The sequence below is a fragment of the Hypomesus nipponensis genome, chromosome 5 (assembly GCF_054491055.1).
Source record: "Hypomesus nipponensis isolate SF chromosome 5, ASM5449105v1, whole genome shotgun sequence".
NCBI lineage: Eukaryota > Metazoa > Chordata > Actinopteri > Osmeriformes > Osmeridae > Hypomesus > Hypomesus nipponensis.
Genome location: NC_140365.1, coordinates 6982501 through 7000743, shown reverse-complemented (window position 1 = coordinate 7000743; position 18243 = coordinate 6982501). Strand labels below are relative to the sequence as shown.

At 52.7% G+C, this 18243-nt stretch overlaps 1 protein-coding gene across 1 annotated transcript in view; it reads right to left on the bottom strand.

Annotated features, from left to right (window-relative positions):
- dscama (Down syndrome cell adhesion molecule a) overlaps positions 1–18243 on the bottom strand; it is a 72778-nt gene that overhangs the window by 16521 nt on the left and 38014 nt on the right. The window contains exons 4-11 of the mRNA XM_084697978.1: positions 13906–14052; positions 13463–13741; positions 12964–13239; positions 11993–12289; positions 9624–9899; positions 8039–8317; positions 7434–7553; positions 6362–6541 (exon numbers count right to left, since the gene is read on the bottom strand). Of these exons, the coding sequence (XP_084554104.1) occupies positions 6362–6541; positions 7434–7553; positions 8039–8317; positions 9624–9899; positions 11993–12289; positions 12964–13239; positions 13463–13741; positions 13906–14052 (1854 nt within the window). The remainder of the gene's footprint in view (positions 1–6361; positions 6542–7433; positions 7554–8038; positions 8318–9623; positions 9900–11992; positions 12290–12963; positions 13240–13462; positions 13742–13905; positions 14053–18243) is intronic.

The window sequence follows — 18243 nt, the reverse complement described above, 5'->3', positions numbered from 1 at the left end:
ATGTAAGTGCCTCAGAGGAGAGGTGGTGGATGAGAATGTTTACACTGCTGGCAACTGATGCCGAGGCAGAGAGGATGAGTGCCAGAGAGCCGGGAATGTACAGCGTTTCTCATAAAAGATGTAGAGCCGTTTGCCAGAAGCTTCCGATGTCACACCTCGGCACGTTTACACTTGATATTGTCGGGCTGAAGCGCGACGGCGTCCCTGTGACCTTGTAAAGGAAACAAGATGTCAATGCGTGGAACTCAAGGATTCCTTGTTGTGACATTGGCACTCCCGTAGATAGCAGCGCGCGTGTGTGTGTGTGCATGCGTACGTGCGCGTGCATGTGTGTGTTGTGCACTGCGCCCTCAGGCACAAGCCAGGTCCTTCCACTGAGTTTTAATTGCACTTTTGATGTATTTCTTTAATATCCAGCAGACTTGTGGGTACAGGAACTGGGCTCTGGGGGTCAGGAGGGGGAACAGGGGGGGGGGGGCTTGGGGGGCTTAGGGGGCACACTTCCACTGGGGAACATCAGTGAGAGACTCCCTGCAGTCTCTAAGACACACTGGAACAAACAGTATTGAACACTAGAATATACATCATATCATCTACACCTACTGCACACTATAATAATACACATACACCACACACATACACACACATAGTTAACGCAACAATACACACATAGACAGTACGCACACGGCGCCGCACACTTCAACACACTCACGTGCACACATTATGCAGTAACAACTCTCACACACACAAACACACACACCAAAACCTGATCAGCGATCAGAGAGATGTGTCTGGTCTAGTACAGTATAAAAACAGTGGTTCCTATGTGCCACAGCACGACCCGGTGGAGATTAGGTCAGAGTTCATTAACCAGAGGATTGTTCATCGTCCTCCAGCTATACCAGAGCTCGTTCATGCAAATGTAAAAGGATGTGGCTAGAAGGCATTAGATCTAGCACTAAGAGCAGTATTGACATGTTTAAATGAAGCATAGATGGATGGTTGAATTGGCTGCCTCTCACACAAACAATTGTCCACACACACACACACACACACACACACACACACACACAAACACATGCACATGCACCCATACACACTAATGACACCATATTTCCTTTCAAATCGGGCAAATAATTTGAGTAAAGCCTGTTGAAACTGTGAGACCAGGCAAAGATTCAGCTGCACTAACCACACAGTACATACTGAGGACCATGACAGTACTTTAGACAGCTAAAGTGAATTAGGAAGCCCAGACAATCCAGATATGCTCACATAACTCCTCAAGATAAGACTCAAGTGAACATGGCACAGCAGAATACATACAGTCAGAGTGGCTAGAGGAACAGGGATTTATGTTTTTAGGCTTGATGATGTTATTGTTGTTGTTGTTCCAGTGGCTGTATTGTGGTGGATGAGGATATGCTACAGTGTGTACTGTGTTTGTAGTCTGTAGTGGGAGGAGGTGAGGAGGTTCCTCTCTCTTCCTCTCTGTAACTCTCTCTTTAACCCTCCCTCTCTCTCTCTCTCTCTCTCTCTCTCTCTCTCTCTCTCTCTCTCTCTCTCTCTCTCTCTCTCTCTCTCTCTCTCTAACCCTCACGCTATCTCTCTCTTTCTCGCTTCCTGTCTCTCTAACCCCTATCTTTCTATCTCTCTCAACCACTTCTTCCTGTCTCTCTAACCCCTATTGTTCTATCTCTCTCTCAACCACTTTTTCCTTTCTCTCTAACCCACATCTCTCTGCCCCCCCCCCCCCCCACACACACACGCACACCTCCTTTTTACTACAGGCCACGATCCAAGCACGCCTGCAGGGGATTCTGGGATAGGCTTGCTGCTGATAGGCTACTCCCGCGAGACAACCTCCCCCCCTCCTCTTTCATCCCCCCTTTCTCCTCCCTCTCTCCCCCTCCCCTCCAAGACTCCCTTTCACCTGGCCAGGTTACCATGCCAACCAGCGTTGGACAGTCTCTCCTCTCTCCATCCCTGCTCTCAGAAAGGGCCATTTATAGTATCCAGGAATAGAACACAAGCCTGCTACTGATTTCCACAAGAGTGTGTTTACCGAACGGGGCCCTGAATGTCGCAATGCAGAACACGAGAGATACAAACAGGACCTGTGATGTTGGTCATGTGAACAGCAATGCCATCATCAAGGGATGCTGGGATCTGCCCAGAGACAAAACCTTCCTAAACGTGTAGTCAGCTAATACAGGTGCACTGTGGCACAGTACAGTCTCTATGGTACAGGCTCTGTTGGTACTAAACACAGGATCCTGTCTGTGAATGGACAGGTTTGAAAAACAGATCTCTCCATCGCTTCACCCCACAACCTTCCACCATGGGTTGGAAACTGTACTGTACCCAATACTGTACTCCCCTGTCCAGCCACAGTGGAACTCTCATGACTATAGCCTCTTTCAACCCCCCCCCATCCCCCCCCCCCAACACCCCCCCGGCAGTGAGCCTTGGTAGCGGGCCTGAATATGTAGGCCACGGGGTACATGGTTGACACAATGGGGCATGGGCCAACCCGAGGAGATGGAGAGGAGATGAAATGTCTCCCTAGGAGATCACCCTCCCCCCCTCAACCCTCCTCCTTCACCCCGGGGCACCGTGGGCGCTGAAGGAGAGACGGCCAGGCGTGCAGGGGGGGGGGGGGGGGTTGTGAGGGCTACGGTGGAAGGAGGGAGGAGGGGCGACGGGGTGGGGGATGTGGGGGCAGGATGGCACAGGCAGGACTGGTTGACCGGGCGCCTGGCGCTGGGGTGAAGTCATTCCCTTAGCTGCGCGATTGGCTCGGACATGGAGCATGATGCCGGCTGCAGGACCCCAGACAGGGGCCGGCGAGTCTGGCTCGTCGGAGGGACTGGAACGACACAAACTAAACGAGAGGGAGGGAGAGAAGGATGCCGTGTCTGGGAGGGGGGAGGGTGGGGTTTGCTGTGTTAGGGAGCTTGGCGGCCATGCGACAACACCATTTTTCTCCAATTAAGGCTGATTAGGAGGGCACTCTCGTCAGCGCGTTATGAGTTTAATGGACTTAATTGGTCTTAATTGGCACTGATAAACACCGAGAGGCTGTTGACCCGCTCTGACAGAACCCACTCTGGGTGGGCGATGAATGAACTCGACTGGGTTTGTGGAGGTGGAGTTACGGAGGTACAGGCACAAGAAGAGGAATCTTGTTTACGCCGCATGCCGAAACGAGTAAACACACATACAGAGTAACTGTATGGTCATTAGTGCTGGGTCGTGGTGTCCTTTTACACAAACACACACACGCCTTTTCACATCATGGAGTGAAAACACTGCAGTGACACAAGCGCTTTCTTGAACCTAACGTGGGCTGTGACAGTATTCATACAGGGTGATACATGGGCAGTGGCCAGCAGGCATTAGCGTATGCACAGACACTAATAACAATAAAAGTGCCATGCCATGACATCACAATAGCTGCAATTCATTTCCCCGGGACTCTAGCACAATAGGCTCAGCCAATGGAATCTGTCTTAGACCCAGATCTACAGTAAGGGCCGGCGAGCCAGGGCTCCTTGTTCCTGTATGGCTCCAGGGTGTATGTGTACTGTTTGTGTGCATCTGCACCGTGTCCATGGGACTTCAGTGTGTGCGTGTTTTCCCATTGCTCTTTCTTTCTTCCACACATACTTACTCACAGCATTGTTTTACTGTTCCAAGGAGGATCAGTTGCTACCATTCAATATAGTGTCATCCACAACCCTTAACGCTGCCATTCTAACCCTAATTCAAATGTTAACTGCCCATAGAAATAGCTTTTGTAATTGTAGGGCCAAATCAAATTGAGCGTTTTTTTCTAGGCTCACAATCGTTGGTCGTAAACAAGACTACATACACACAAGCACGTGTTTTTTTTATAGAGTCCGATGGTGCTGTTTCCTTCAATTCCCTTCCCCTGCACCTAGATAAAGCTGCGCGGCCAATAGCAAGCCCTGAAGATCACACTATAGGTCACATGACTACTCCACAGCGAGTCAGCTCCGGTGTTTCTCTAATTGGCTCCTAAAGCCTCCTAAGTGGCTGCCGAGGCCCTCTCCACCGGTGTCGTGTGGCCCGGATAAACAAGCAGCACTGACTGCAGAGCGTGCTCATTGGCTGTGGAGGCAGCGCAGCGTCTGGGAGCGAGTGCACGGCGTAACATAACACCCCGCCAAGCGGGGAGACGAGCTCTGGGGGTTACCGAGGAGGTCTCGCGTGTCACCAACACGCCAACGCACGCGTCGACCCGGGGAGCAGGCCCGATGGGAGGGGGGGCGGAGGCTCGGGTTGCAGGGAGCGTGGAGAGCTGCAGACACAACAACAACCACCCCTCCCCCTCTGCCCCTGCCTGCCCCCACCCCCCCCCTCCCAGAGAGGAAACTCTCACCTGAGGGAGGCGTGTCACCAAGCGACATACATTACACACACACACACGCATGCAGATGCTGCATGCACTCATACACAGACACGCGCGTGCTGGACTAAGACGTCCGTAAGGGAAGATGGGTGACAGGAGGATGGGCAGATTGCACAGGAGACGATGACGTCTTGATGATCGCAAACACGCGCGGCGTGTGGATCGCCGCGGCCTGAAGATGTGTCTTTGGAAATGGGTACGGACTACATGTACAGCATTGTGTGTGCGTGTGTCTGCGCGTTTGTGATTGTGTGGGATGTGTGTGTGTGTAGTATTAGACCGGGGCGTATTAGAGGCAGTCAAGACAGAGTCATGAGGGAGCAGTATCTGTTTGAGGCAGACAGGCAGGGCTGCTCTGCAGGGAGGGGTCTGCAGCAGCCAGATAAGAGCTGGGGGGGGGTGAGGGGGGGGGGGGGGGGTTGGTGGGGGCTGGTGGGGTGTAAGCCCCTCTACCGTGTGACTCTGATCACGTGAGCACCCAGCCCAGCCAATGGGGAGCTGCAGGGTGTCACGCACGCGCACACACACACACACAGAGCCTCTTTGCGTCAGAAGGCCCGGGATGAAGAGGCTGCACAGCAACTGGAACTAACACGGCTCATCATGGATTTTGTCGATTCAGGCAGCGTTGTGCCAGACAATGTTTGCCCCCCTATGTACTGTGAGACGAGGTAGGCTTCTTCCTCTCTCCTTCTCTCCGGCTGGACCAAAACAATAGTTTCTGCTCTCTGTATGTCTCCATAGCCACCTGAAGAGGGCAGTGTTCCAAATAGAGAAAACAAAGAGGATGGTCGAGGAAGAGAGACATACAGTAGAGCAGGAGGGATGGGTTAGAAGGAGGGAGGGAGGGAGGGAGGGAGGGGGGAGGGAGGGGGGAGGGAGGGAGGAGGGGGAGGGAGGGAGGGAGGAGGGGGGGTGGGATTGAGGGAGGGAGGGAGGGAGGGAGGGAGGGAGGGAGGGAGGGAGGGAGGGAGGGAGGGAGGGAGGGAGGGAGGGAGGGAGGAGGGGGGGTGGGATTGAGGGAGGGAGGGAGGGAGGGAGGGAGGGAGGGAGGGAGGGAGGGAGGGAGGGAGGGAGGGAGGGAGGGAGGGAGGGAGGGAGGGAGGGAGGGAGGGAGGGAGGGAGGGAGGGAGGGAGGGAGGGAGGGAGGGAGGGAGGGACGGAGGGACGGAGGGAGGGAGGAGGGGGGGTGGGGGTAAACGTGTATACTCTCCTGCCCCCTCCCCCCAGCCCTCCTTTCCACATGGCAGCCCTCGCCTGCATACAGACTTCAGGGCTTAATGGAGCTAAGTCCTTGGCCACTCAGCGGATAAACGCCACAGTGTTTTTCGCTCCGAGATCTCGGCTGCTCGTTCCTGCGTGTGTCTGTGTCTGCGTGTGTGTGTTTGTGTCTGCGTGTGTGTGTCTCTGTGTGTGTGTGTGTGTGTGTGTGTGTGTAGCTCACAGAGCAAAGGGCCAGGGGAGAGGTGACTAGCCAGTGGCCTCAGCGTCACAGAGCAGATCTGACTCAGAACAGATCCGACTCGCGACACTTAACACACTATCACAATACTGAGCGCGCCCGGGACTGCCCACATGAACACAGGGACACCTGGTCATGGTGGTCAGTAACAGGCCATTCTGGATCAAAGATAAATGGAAGTCTGGGTTGCATGGGCACAAATATGAACACAACCAAAAGATGGGCATTACAAAGAGCAACTTTCTGCTTATGGAAGCTTAGGAAGATTCCATGCCACAAAATAGGTTTTGCTTGTGAATTCCAAGAATAAAACATATTTGAAACATATAATACGGTAATAAGCTGCTTCCTCAGGCTGTCTTGCTGTTGGCATAAACAAGAAGATGAAATTTGGCGTCCGTAATGACATTGAAACACAACCTTGGGAGAAAATGGCTACTGGACAAGCACTCGCACTGACTTACTTTTCACGTTGAGGTACATGGACTTGCTGACGTCGGCCCCGACGTCGTTGCTGACCTTGCACAGGTAGTAGCCGCTGTCCTCCTCCAGGACGTGCTTGATGAGCAGGGAGCCGTTGACCAGCACCTGGACTCTGAAGCCTGAGTTGAGGGCTATGGGCTGGAACTGAGGCACACCCGCACCTGGGAGACACGCAAGCACACACACGCACACACGCACACACACACACAAGCATGAACACACACACAGATTTACATTTGCATAAACAGAAATGCACACAAGCTAAGTTTAAAGGAGAGAAATCTCTTGTTTTATATAAGCAATCTCGTTTCCATTAGATGAATGTTATAAAAAGATTAGAGAAAAGACTGCAATGCCATTGCACACCACTATGTCACTTATCATTTGTCATGTCAGCCAAGCATCAAGTATATAAAAAAGCAACCAAACATAACATAGTCTATATTGAAGCAGGTTCTAATCATTTCTTTGCAAGATGTCTGATTAGCAAAGCATAATAAAAGCTTGTATTAGAATCAAGAATCAGCCAGCTACACACTCAGCTGTCATGATTAGAATTTTATCTTTATTAGTTTTATCACACTGCTGTTGTTGGAGCTATTCAGCTATACCAGAGTTATTGGTACGTTGACTTGAACGGTTTCCATCAACCACATCTCCATCAAGAACCACTGTAGGAGGAACATACTGTATGGGTAATGCAGTTCAAACCACTCATGCTAGCACATTTTGGATCCCTAGTATTATGTCTTAAATAAACTGCATCTCCCAGAAAACCTCTTTCTTCACAGTTGGCAGTTTTGCCTGGGCTTCTTGTTGTTGGTTATGAGTTGCAGCACCATCCACCCCAAAGGCTGTGTTGACATTAGGTTTGCTGTGTTGGCTTTCATAAGTGGATGCTTTTTCATAAGAAAAACTCGCCGTTGGAGACGCGTAAGACACACAATGTTGCAATTCAGCAAAACCATCTGGACTGGAGGGTAGACAAGATTCTGTGTACCTGTGTGTGTGTGTGTGGCTTTTCTGTGTGTGTACTTGCGTGTGTGTTTATACCTTTGGAGTACTTCCACTGAATGGTAGGGACAGGGTAGCCCTCCGCAGAACAGTTGAGAATCACAGCCTTTCCATAGATGCCATCCTGGTCTTTAGGCTGCACCACAAACTTAGGAGGGACTGGATGGAAGGGCAAAAACAGGTCAACCGTAAAAAACCTGCCATGTCACAGTGGTTTAAGCGGACATGAAATAAATGGGATATTGAGATTATGAGAGTCATATGATACTCTTAATACCTGCCTCTCATCTCTGCCTTCCCTTCACCCCTCAGTCGCTCCCCTTTCCCCTTTCCCCTTTCCCCTTTCCCCTTTCCCCTTTCCCCTTTCCCCTTTCCCCTTTCCCCTTTCCCCTTTCCCCTTTCCCCTCCCTCCCTCCCTCCCTCCCTCCCTCCCTCCCTCCCTCCCTCCCTCCCTCCCTCCCTCCCTCCCTCCCTCCCTCCCTCCCTCCCTCCCTCCCTCCCTCCCTCCCTCCCTCCCTCCCTCCCTCCCTCCCTCCCTCCCTCCTCCCTCCCTCCCTCCCTCCCTCCCTCCCTCCCTCCCTCCTTCCCTCTCTTTCTGAGTTCTTCCCTTCTACCCCTCCCTCCCTCCCCCCCCCCCCCCTCACCCCTCACGATGAGCTGGCTCTGGTGCTCCACGGCGGCCGCCTCGTTGCGGGCGATGCAGGTGTAGTTGCCGTTGTGGAGGAGGGACAGGTTGGAGATGCGCAGGGAGCTGGTGAAGTCGATGTTGTCGATGGTGACGCTCAGGCTGGCCGGGATAGGCCGTCCGTCCTTCTGCCAGGTGATGAAGACGGGCTGGTCGCCCGACATCACCACGCAGGGGATGAAGACCCGCTGGCCGATGGAGAAGCGAGGGAACTCGAAGGGATGGATGGAAGGAGGGACTGGAGGGAGAGAGGGAGACGTGTCGGGTGGTAGGACCAAACAGTAGGCTTCTACGGTTAGAACAGAGCTGCTGGAGTTGTGTTTGACCTACACTCCATTTGACCCACACAGAATGAATTCACGCACACTGATGTTTTGGTTTGCATTGGTGCCTGTTCAATCCAACATCGTCAAACAGTACACCCTCCACAGTACAGGATTGTGCTGTACTGTACACATGTCTACTTTACATGGAATAGCACAGTGATTTTAAACAGGGTAGACTGATATTGAGCACTAGACAGAACCTCCCTCTGACAGTCCTCAGAAAACCTTTCACAGGCAAATCAACCATCATCCTTCTCCCTTTAGCACCTTATTAATACTAGGGATTTCCACAGTCGTAGCAGGTGTGGGAGAGGAATTCATTACATTTCCCATGCAAAGAGGCAGATTTCCCTGACAAAAATAACACGTATTTCCCTCCCAGTGTACAGTCCCTACTGTATGCACTCTCTCATCTCAATATCCCTCCCACCCCCCCCCCCTCTCTCTCTCTCTCTCTCTCTCTGTCTCTCTCTCTCTCAATCTCTCAATCTCCATAGTCCTCTCTCTGTTTCAAACGCAAGATTCCTCTCTCTCCCACTCTCATTTCGTTTGCCCCTCCCGTTCTCCCTGCCTCTCTCTCTGGGGACACTGTAGCCATCGTGAGAAACAGATGCTTTGGAGAATTAATGATTTAAAATAACTTTGGAATAAGCGGCACTTCAGCGCTTATTTAATTCACAACAAACTAGGCATAATGGGCTCCCGGGGACTCCCCTTGGCGGCGGAGGAATGCTAAGCAGCCTGCAGGCAAATTAGCCCCAGCCGAGTGGCGGGCTCGCCTTTGTCTGGCCGGCGTGATTTCCCCCTCGCGCACTCGTTAGCGAGCCGGCAAACCCGTGAGTGTGTGCGTACGGGCGGGGGGGAGGGGGGGAGGGCCTATCTGACACTCCTTCAAATGATGCAGCGTCATTGAGGAAAGAAAGCCATGCGAGGTTATTCCCCTCTGGTAGTGGCGGTGGAAGTGGCAGAGGAGAGGACAGGAGAGGAGGGAATGAGGATTACAGTAACAGTGTTTGGTGAGGAGGATGGAGTGGCTGTCTCTATGTAAATGTGTGTGTGTGTGGAGGGTGGGGGGGGGTCAACAGACAATGCACAACTCCACCTCAGTACAGCTCCATAATCGTGCCGTGGTTGTGTCCTGGGCCAGAGGTCTACCGGACTAATCGTGAACCTCCGAGCGGAGGCTGTTGGGCGGAGCCGACCCGGGCGGTGACCTACCTTTGACGCTGACGTGGACGCTCTGGTGGGTGGAGAGCTGCGGCTGCACCAGGACGTGACACGTGTACTCGCCCTCGTCCACGTCCTTCTGCACGTCGTACAGCTTCAGCGTGCCGTTGTTCTCGAAGGCGCGCTGGCGGTGGTTGTACGGGAGCAGGTTGGAGTCTTTGTACCACTTGATGGAGTAGTACGGGTAGCCAATGACGCGGCAGTGGATGTACATATCTCGCCCGGCGATGGCCGTGAGGTTTTTCATTGGTCGTATACTGGCAGGCCCTTAAAGGTCACAACAGAGGAATACCTCTCTTAAAATGGTTTGGAGGTGGGGGGAGTTGGATATTTTGAAGTGTGAGATGCGTGTGTGTCGGACAACCATTAATACGGAAGTCTCCATTTATCCTTACACTGCATTAAGAGAAACGTTTATCATTACATTGGTTAAAACGATCACAATTTTGGACTTGGAGCGTGCCTGACTAAGACATCAGAGCTGACCAACCACATCCCCCAATAATTACGACCACATGCTTGAACAAAAACGGACATCGATTCGAACTATAAAATCTATCACCAGCCCACCCAAATGAACCTATACTGTATTTCGTTCTGAATCCTCTGAACCTATCCATACAAAATCACCAATCTCACTTTGTGACTAGAGCTTATAATCCTAGACTGAAGCTGAGGGGTTGAGCTTCCTGCTCTGGTGTCCTTGTGTGAATATCGCCCAGTTCCACCCTCTCCTAAACACCAGCCATGATTGCCATGATTGCCTTAGACGAGCGTTAGAGCTCAATGTTCCCACTCCCCACTCAGGAATCTATTATCGAAACCATTACTTACACTTGGTGCTCTCATACACTCCTGCCATGGAAACACACCAGGAGAGGCTGGAGGGTTCCAGAGCACATGGCTTTTCGGGGAAACTTGACTATCAGGTCTTTTTCACGCCGAGTGGGAGACAGTTTAACTCCAAGTGCAGCCGTGTAGTTCTGCTGCTCAGGCATCTGGGTTGCTACTCTCTTTAGCGCGATTAAGGAGCCAATGATGCAAAAAAACCAGTCATTACTCTGTCTCCGCCACGCCACCTGCCGAGATTTATCTCGGCCGCTCGGCTGCGTCCGACAGCCACAGTCGCCAGGCTCATCTCCTCGCCAGCTACCCTACTGAACCACAGCCTTTGGAATAGCCTTATTTAGCCTATACCGCAACATGCTAGAGTGAGCATTCAATCTAAATGGGTTTTAGGCTACTCCTGAGTCTTCACATACCCCCCCCCCTCTCTCTCTCTCTCTCTCTCTCTCTCTCTCTCTCTCTCTCTCTCTCTCTCTCTCTCTCTCCTCTCTCTCTCTCCCTCTCCCTCTCTCTCCCTCTCTCTCCCTCTCTCTACCTCTTTCTCATTCCCTCTCATTTCCTCTCTCTACCTCTCTTCCTCTCTACCCCTCTTTCTCCTTCTCAATTCCTCTCTCCCCCTCTCCCTCCCTCTCTCTACCCCTCTTTCTCCTTCTCATTCCCTCTCTCCCTCTCTCCCTCTCTCCCTCTCTCCCTCTCTCCCTCTCTCCCTCTCTCCCTCTCTCCCTCCCTCCCTCCCTCCCTCCCTCCCTCCCTCCCTCCCTCCCTCCCTCCCTCCCTCCCTCCCTCCCTCCCTCCCTCCCTCCCTCCCTCCCTCCCTCCCTCCCTCCCTCCCTAACGACTCTGAGGCAGGAGGGGCTTCACCAGGCTCAGGATGCGAGCAGGGACGAGGCTGGCACCTGCACGCCGGGCCCAGAGAGCTGCTCAGCCACACGGCCGGCGCTCGTGTAAATCAACGTAATGGCGCCCTAGTATAAAGCTATCAGCGGGAGTTAGGTAGGGAGCGGGGCATTGGAGAAGTCAGCGCTGACACGCGGTGACGGATGAGGGGAGCTGAACGCGGGGCTGGAGGACGGGCCTGCCGCGTCCTGGGGAGGAGACGGACGCGGAAGGGGTGAGGAAGACCGGAGGAAGTGACGAGACGGACCTCGGGTCAGGCCCTGTCTGGTAGGAGGACTGCCCCAGTCCCTCTGTACGGAGGGGCGTCCAGGAAGATCAGAATGTCTACAGTAGCAGCGCCACGTGCGTGTTCACAAACTAGCAAAGGCACGTAGACACACACGCGCGCCTGACGCGTACGTGGACTTGAAACGAGACGGCAGCTCACGGTGGTTTCGTCAGGCACGCCAGTCCAAGTCTTGTCCCTCTTTCAAACGCAAGCGAGACGGGCCAATCGAGAAAAACAACAATGCCCGCGGCAAACAACGACAATGGCTACGGTTCTACAGCGAAACACGGCAGCAAACAAAGATGTGTGTATGTGTGTATGGTTTTGGAGGAGCTGGTCTGACAAGCACCTCTTACGTTTATTCGCGCCTGGTAGGAAACTGCCCCGGCCGAATTGTTGCAGGTGCAGCGGTAGACTCCTCCGTCCGGCACGTGGGTGTGGCTGATGTTCAGGTGGCTGATGACGTGGCCCTCGGCGTTGGTGAAGTGGGAGATGCGGTGGCGGCTGTCGCGGGTCACCGGCTCGTCGTCCAGCAGCCACGCGACGCGAGGCTCCGGCGTGCCCTTCACGGTGCACGCCAGCGACACAAACTCGTTGATGTTGAAGACCTTCTCGCTGAAGGAGGAGAGGATCTTGGGAGTGCCGTCTGTGGAGAGGGGGAACGGTAGAGAGCACCCGATGAGAGGCCGGTATTACGAAGCTGTCACGTCGCAATATCAATATCGACGTCGGTCTGTTATTAGTGCATGGAGACATGGTTGTGGACTGTTTCTGCAGAGAAACAATAGTCGTGCAGCCATACAAACACCCCGACACTCTCGAATGCACCATGGAACCACTCTAGGCTCAAACTAGGCCCTGTTCATGTCGAATGATCCTATGAATACAGAGCAGGTCCCTACACTATGAGAAGAGAGACGCGTTGGAATGGTTTCTTCTTCGTGTTCCTTCCCATCCCCATCCTCCTCCACATCATTATAGATTATCAATACCCTCTTTATACTGGTCCATGGACATGGGAGGCAGTTGCCGCAGCAACCGAGCTCCGGCTATGCCAGCTTATGCAAGCCTTGTTCAGATAATCTAATAATAGGGGCTGGGCCAAGGCTTTACTGCAAGTCTCATTAGCACACACACACACACACGAAACACTGATCAATGGACTGTTTGCGTGCGAGTCAGCACAAGCAACATTGAGAACACAGTCACAGTAAAGCCAACACACTCCAAAGCTCGGCCACGTCCGGCCACGTCCGTGCACCGTGTGCTCTGAACGAGCCTATTCTCAACCTCCGACGCCCTCGCGGACGGACGACTGACCTTCCAGGATGACCTGGACGAAGTCCTGGGCGGACATCTTGCCGTTCCTGGCGAAGCATTGGTAGGCCCCGCCGTCGCTCTTGGCCATGCCCGCCATCACCAGGTTCTCCCGGTTGTCCCCCGTCATGCGGACGCTGTTCCCAGGGTAGATGAGCTCTCCGTTGCGGTACCAGGACAGCTCGTACTCCTCCGAGCCAGTCACGCTGCAGGACAGGGACACCTGGCTACCCACGCTGCCCTTCACCTTCCTCGGGCTCACCACCGCCTTCAAGGGCTCTGGGGGTCGGATGCATCACAAAAAGATGTTACATTGGTTCCCCTTGACGTCACATCTTGTGATAAGCAGGTGTCATGACAGAATGGAATCATTTTGTTGACCTACATCATATACTACAATATTCATTTAGCAGACACTTGTAATGCCAAACTCATTCCACACACGCCTTCACGAAACCCCACTCTAAACTCTGACTCCCATGGTTCCCCCGGGGACACTGACCTTTGACCAGCAGCCGGCCCACCACCTCAGCGTTGCCGTAGCTGTTCCACACCTCGCACACGTAGCCGCCCGTGTCGCTGGGCTGGGCCCGCTCAATCAGCAGGCCCGTGACGCTCTGGCGGAAGCGCGTGTCGGGCTCCAGAGGGCGGTTGTCCTTCAGCCAGCGGTACTTGGGCGCCGGGTGACCAGACGCCTTACACGGCAGCTCCACCCGGTGAGACGCCATGACCTCGCGACGCTCAAAGCCGTCCAGGATGTTGGGCGCCGAGTTCGTGGGGTCTGGGAGCACCAAAAACAGATAGAGAGGGAGGTGAGAGGCGTCGCGGGACGATGCTCGTGTGCCAGAAAGCAGATTTGCGTTCAAACGCGGCGGTTGTCCCGTTGCGCTGCCGTGACGGCTGTGGCGCCACACACGCGCGGCCAGGCGTGCACGCGGTCCTCACCGGAGACAAAGAGCCGAGCGCTGTTGCTCTGCCGCGTCTCCCCGGTGTAGCGGTGGCGTGTCATGCAGCGGTAGTTGTACAGGCCGTCCTCAATCTGCACATCCAGGATGTACAGGGCCCCCGTGGACGTGATGAGAAACCGCGACACTGAAACACACAAGCGGAAAACAACACAGCCCGTCGTCAGTCACCCGGGCTCCCACGCCAACTTACGATGACGTGTAGGCCCCATGATGCAGTTTAGGTGTCGTTATCATGCGTAGGATTATCGTATTCATCCCAGAACCTGTGGATTCTTAGGCAATGTGTGGTTGTTCCAACAGATGTACGTCTGCACACAGTCGAGTGTAGTTGAGACATGAAAGCGGTCTTGTAAGCGTTCGCAACTGTGAGACTGTGAGCGCCACCTTGGAGACCAAACATCTGCTCAGGGTAGCTCTGAGGAACCGAGACAAGGCTTGATGTTGTCGGAGTTGTGGCAACATAGCACATTATTATCCATCTCATTGCTCTCTCTCTCTCTCTCTCTCTCTCTCTCTCTCTCTCTCTCTCTCTCTCCCACTCTCTCTCTCCCTCTCACTCTCTCTCGCTCCCTCTCTCTCACAATCTATGCTGCTCGCCCGCTCGTCTCAGGGGAAACACTTTCAGTCCTCTCTTATTCTCTCTATCCCCCCCCCCCCCCCCTCCGTCTCTCCTTCCCTCTCAGACTAAAGCAGAGAAAGCCAAAGGATCACAGAACGCTTTGATACAGCTCTGCGGCGCGGGTCGTCCGTGCTAATATCATGCTAATGTCATGCTAATTTTCGGGAGCGCGGGGAGAATGGAGAGACGCCGTCCACGTTTACAAGGAGGGATGTCTGCTGTGACTGTGGCCAAGAGGGTATTCCTGTCTCACGGATGATGGAGGAGGCTATTGGGGGGAAAAGGCCTGGAATGTTCTCGAATTGGTGCTATGGACGGAAGAGATTTTCCGGGAGCAGCTCTTACACATCCAAACACACGCGTCTCTATGTGAGCTACTGTTGATGGTGTCCGTCCCATTTAGGACATGACCTTCCTGCGCGTCAGTGCGGTCAAAATCACTGTCTTTGCCATTGTGTTTGTATGTCATGTCGAGGGGTTAGACTGTAGAAACACTGGGTGGATCTGTGTACTGTGTGCTTCAGTAATGAGTCTAACCACGTCAAATCAGCCAAGTCCAAGTCCTTGATGTTTTATTAAAACAATATTGATTTAACCTTGTGGTGTTTTACACTGGATTGAAGGAAGGGATGAAATAAAGAGGGTGAGAAAGCGAGAGAGAGAAAAGGAGGGAGAGAGTGGGGGTGGAGGGATGGAGGGGGGGGGGGGCGAGGATGCAGCTATTGTGAGCGAGCGTTGACCTAGTTAGAAATGAGAGACCGTGGATTTGATATCCTGAAGGGGTTTCTGCTTGTGGTCTACATGCAGTTGTGTGTGACAGGCAACCACTGGTAAAAGAAGGGAGCTTAGAGAGAGTGGGTATGTATGTTTACTGTACTGTGCTGTGCTGTACTGTACTGTTTGTCTACGAGTTCAATCTCAACAACATCATAAAACAGTCGAGCCCATCCACCTGATTGATTTGAGCTCTCCACCCACATGAAATGATCAAAAGAATTTCACAAGCAATTTCATCTTTTAACCCCTTCCGTTTATCACCTTAAAGGCAGCACGTCACAGTCTAAGTGAGACAGGCCTGCAGGGTAAAACTATTCCTTTTCATGAGAATACACAGGTATCACAACAAAAACATATCAAAGGGGAACAAAGTCGTCACGTTCTCCTGTCTCTCTCTCCTCGTCTTCCCTCTCCATGTTTCTCCCTGAACCCTGGGAGGCTTCAAAAGTTGACAAGGTTTGGTTCCCCAGCCTTATGAATGAGAGGAGCCTTCATTAAAACAGACTGCCTGTCAGCCGTGACAAAAGGGGAGAGATGGAGGCAGTGTGCGCTTGCGCTTCCAAAGCATGTTAAAATGGCACCGGGGCTGGGAGATGGCTAGACACACGTACACACACACAGACACACATACACACACACACATACATACACACACACACCGCCACACACGCACGCAGTATAGGCAGACACACACACACACATGCAAAGACAGGATCTCTTACACCGTCATTCACACAGTCCATTATACATACATAGAGCCAGTAGATTGATGTTTACTCAATCAGTCCCCTATGCAGCACTGGAAGCACATTCCTTGAACTTGGCTGGATTGAGCTTCCTGGTGAGGAACATGTGTCCCTGTCTGGTATCTGTCCTTCTAACACTTTTGATATGTATTCCATACATCCTGCCACAGAAGCAGTCACAACCCTGCAATTCAATGGATGTCTTTACTGTAAATGATATATGAAATTCGGTGTGAAAACCTTTCTCTCCTTCCCCGCCTGCCTTTCTCTCAACACATCAATCCTTGAGTCCCCCTCCCTCTGTCCCTCCATCACACTCTTATTAATAACACAGTCCCTTCAGCTTGCTGCATCTGCGACCTCCTCAGATGGTCTAACCCATAATGCACAGGGGCACTGCACCGGCTCTGCTGAAAGATGCCACGCCTTCGATGCTCTCGTCGCCCTCCCTCTCCGCCCCTCCCTCCCTCTCCGCCCCTCCCTCCCTCCCTCGTCCCTCCGCCTCTCTCCCCGTCTCCCAGACTCCAGGCTCTGGCGTTTAGTGTATAGCATGCCGCAGATATCGGGTCACATGACGTGGTTTGTGTGCATTCATTGTAGAGCATGCATTTGTATGTCATTACATACGTGCATGCGCGTGCGTGTGTCTGTGTGTGTGTGTGTGTGTGTGTGTATGTGTGTATGTGTGTGTGTGTGAGAGTGTGAATGTGTGTCTGTAGAGGACTGGTCAATAATAACGATTTCAGGCGCTCCAGCACACTTTCCCCTGCTCTCCTCCACTCCTCCGCTGCATACTAACAGAGAGCAGGCCAGAGAGAGAGAGAGAGAGAGAGAGAGAGAGAAAGATCTCTGTGTGTCCTGCATGTACATCTGCGTATGTAGGTATTTACGTCTGTTCATGTTTGAGTGTATGTGTGTGCGAGTGTGTATGAGCGCCCGTGTGTCTGCGGGATTGGGAGGAACGTGGCATCACTTCACCCCAGGTGGCATGCCTGCCTGCCTGCCCACCCTCCCCCTCCCTTCCTCTGCCCAGGTGCTTGGCATGGGCCTGTCCTGCAGGCACAAGCCTCTCTCTGTGACTCTCTACTCAATAGATTCAATTAATCCTCCCACAAGCCACACCGCGCTTTTCCAAATAGACTCTCTATTCACGTGAATATCGAGGTTCACCTTCTTTTCTGCTGAAACTTCAATTCTTGCCAAAATCATGAATGGCAGCGATAACAAAAGACCTAATTTCCGCCATATTTTTACATAGCTAAGCTATTGTCGCTGTGTGCTCTGAGTATGCCTGGCTAGCTGGAGTTCAGGTACATTCTGTTCTAGCGGAGGGGCTTGCGTCAATAAACCCGCAAAGATCCGAACACAAGTAAAGACTAACCATTTCTTTGAAAAGTCTTGGTGACGTGGAAGGTCCCTGCAGTGATAGGAGCCCCTGGCCTTGTCACCTGGATGACCTGTGCTTGCTGATTGGCCATCTGCCCACATTGTGTCCCCGCCCCTCCTGCCTGACTGAGGAGTAAAGGTGCCGTTTTCCATAGTCTTCTACTGATTCCACTCTGATAGTCATGCATAGAGAGACGAAAAGAGAGAGAGACAGAGAGAGAGAGAGAGAGAGACAGAGAGAAAATGAGAGAGACAGAGAGAGAGACAGAGAGAGACTGAGAGAGAGAGAGAGAGAGAGAGAGAAAGAGAGAGAGAGAGAGGGAGAGAGAGAGAGAGAGAGACAGACAGACAGACAGAGCGAGCACCTCAGGGATACAAGCACTCTCTGTCATCTGAAATGACTTACAAATTAGCATACACCCCTATACCCAGTGATAGAAGGAAGACAGAACTTTCATATGCTAATTCAGATCATGGCTGGGCAGAGCAATTATCAAAAAAATGACAGCCGTGTCTGTTTGACAGATCCCAACAGGCGCCTGAAGACTCTGACCTCCCAGCCCTCCTCTCTCTTCCCCCCTCCCCCTCTTACTCTCTTTTCCCCTCTCTCTCTCCCTCTCTCTGACTACGTATCAACGCATGGCCAAACCCCAGACCATGTACTCGCTGCCACTTAATTGCCTATCAACCGTTAAGAGACTTGATGAACTCTTTGTTTCTGCATAGTGCCAAAGTTCCACATTACAGCTAAAGAGAATCTCTTTATCATCATAACGGATCTCCTCGC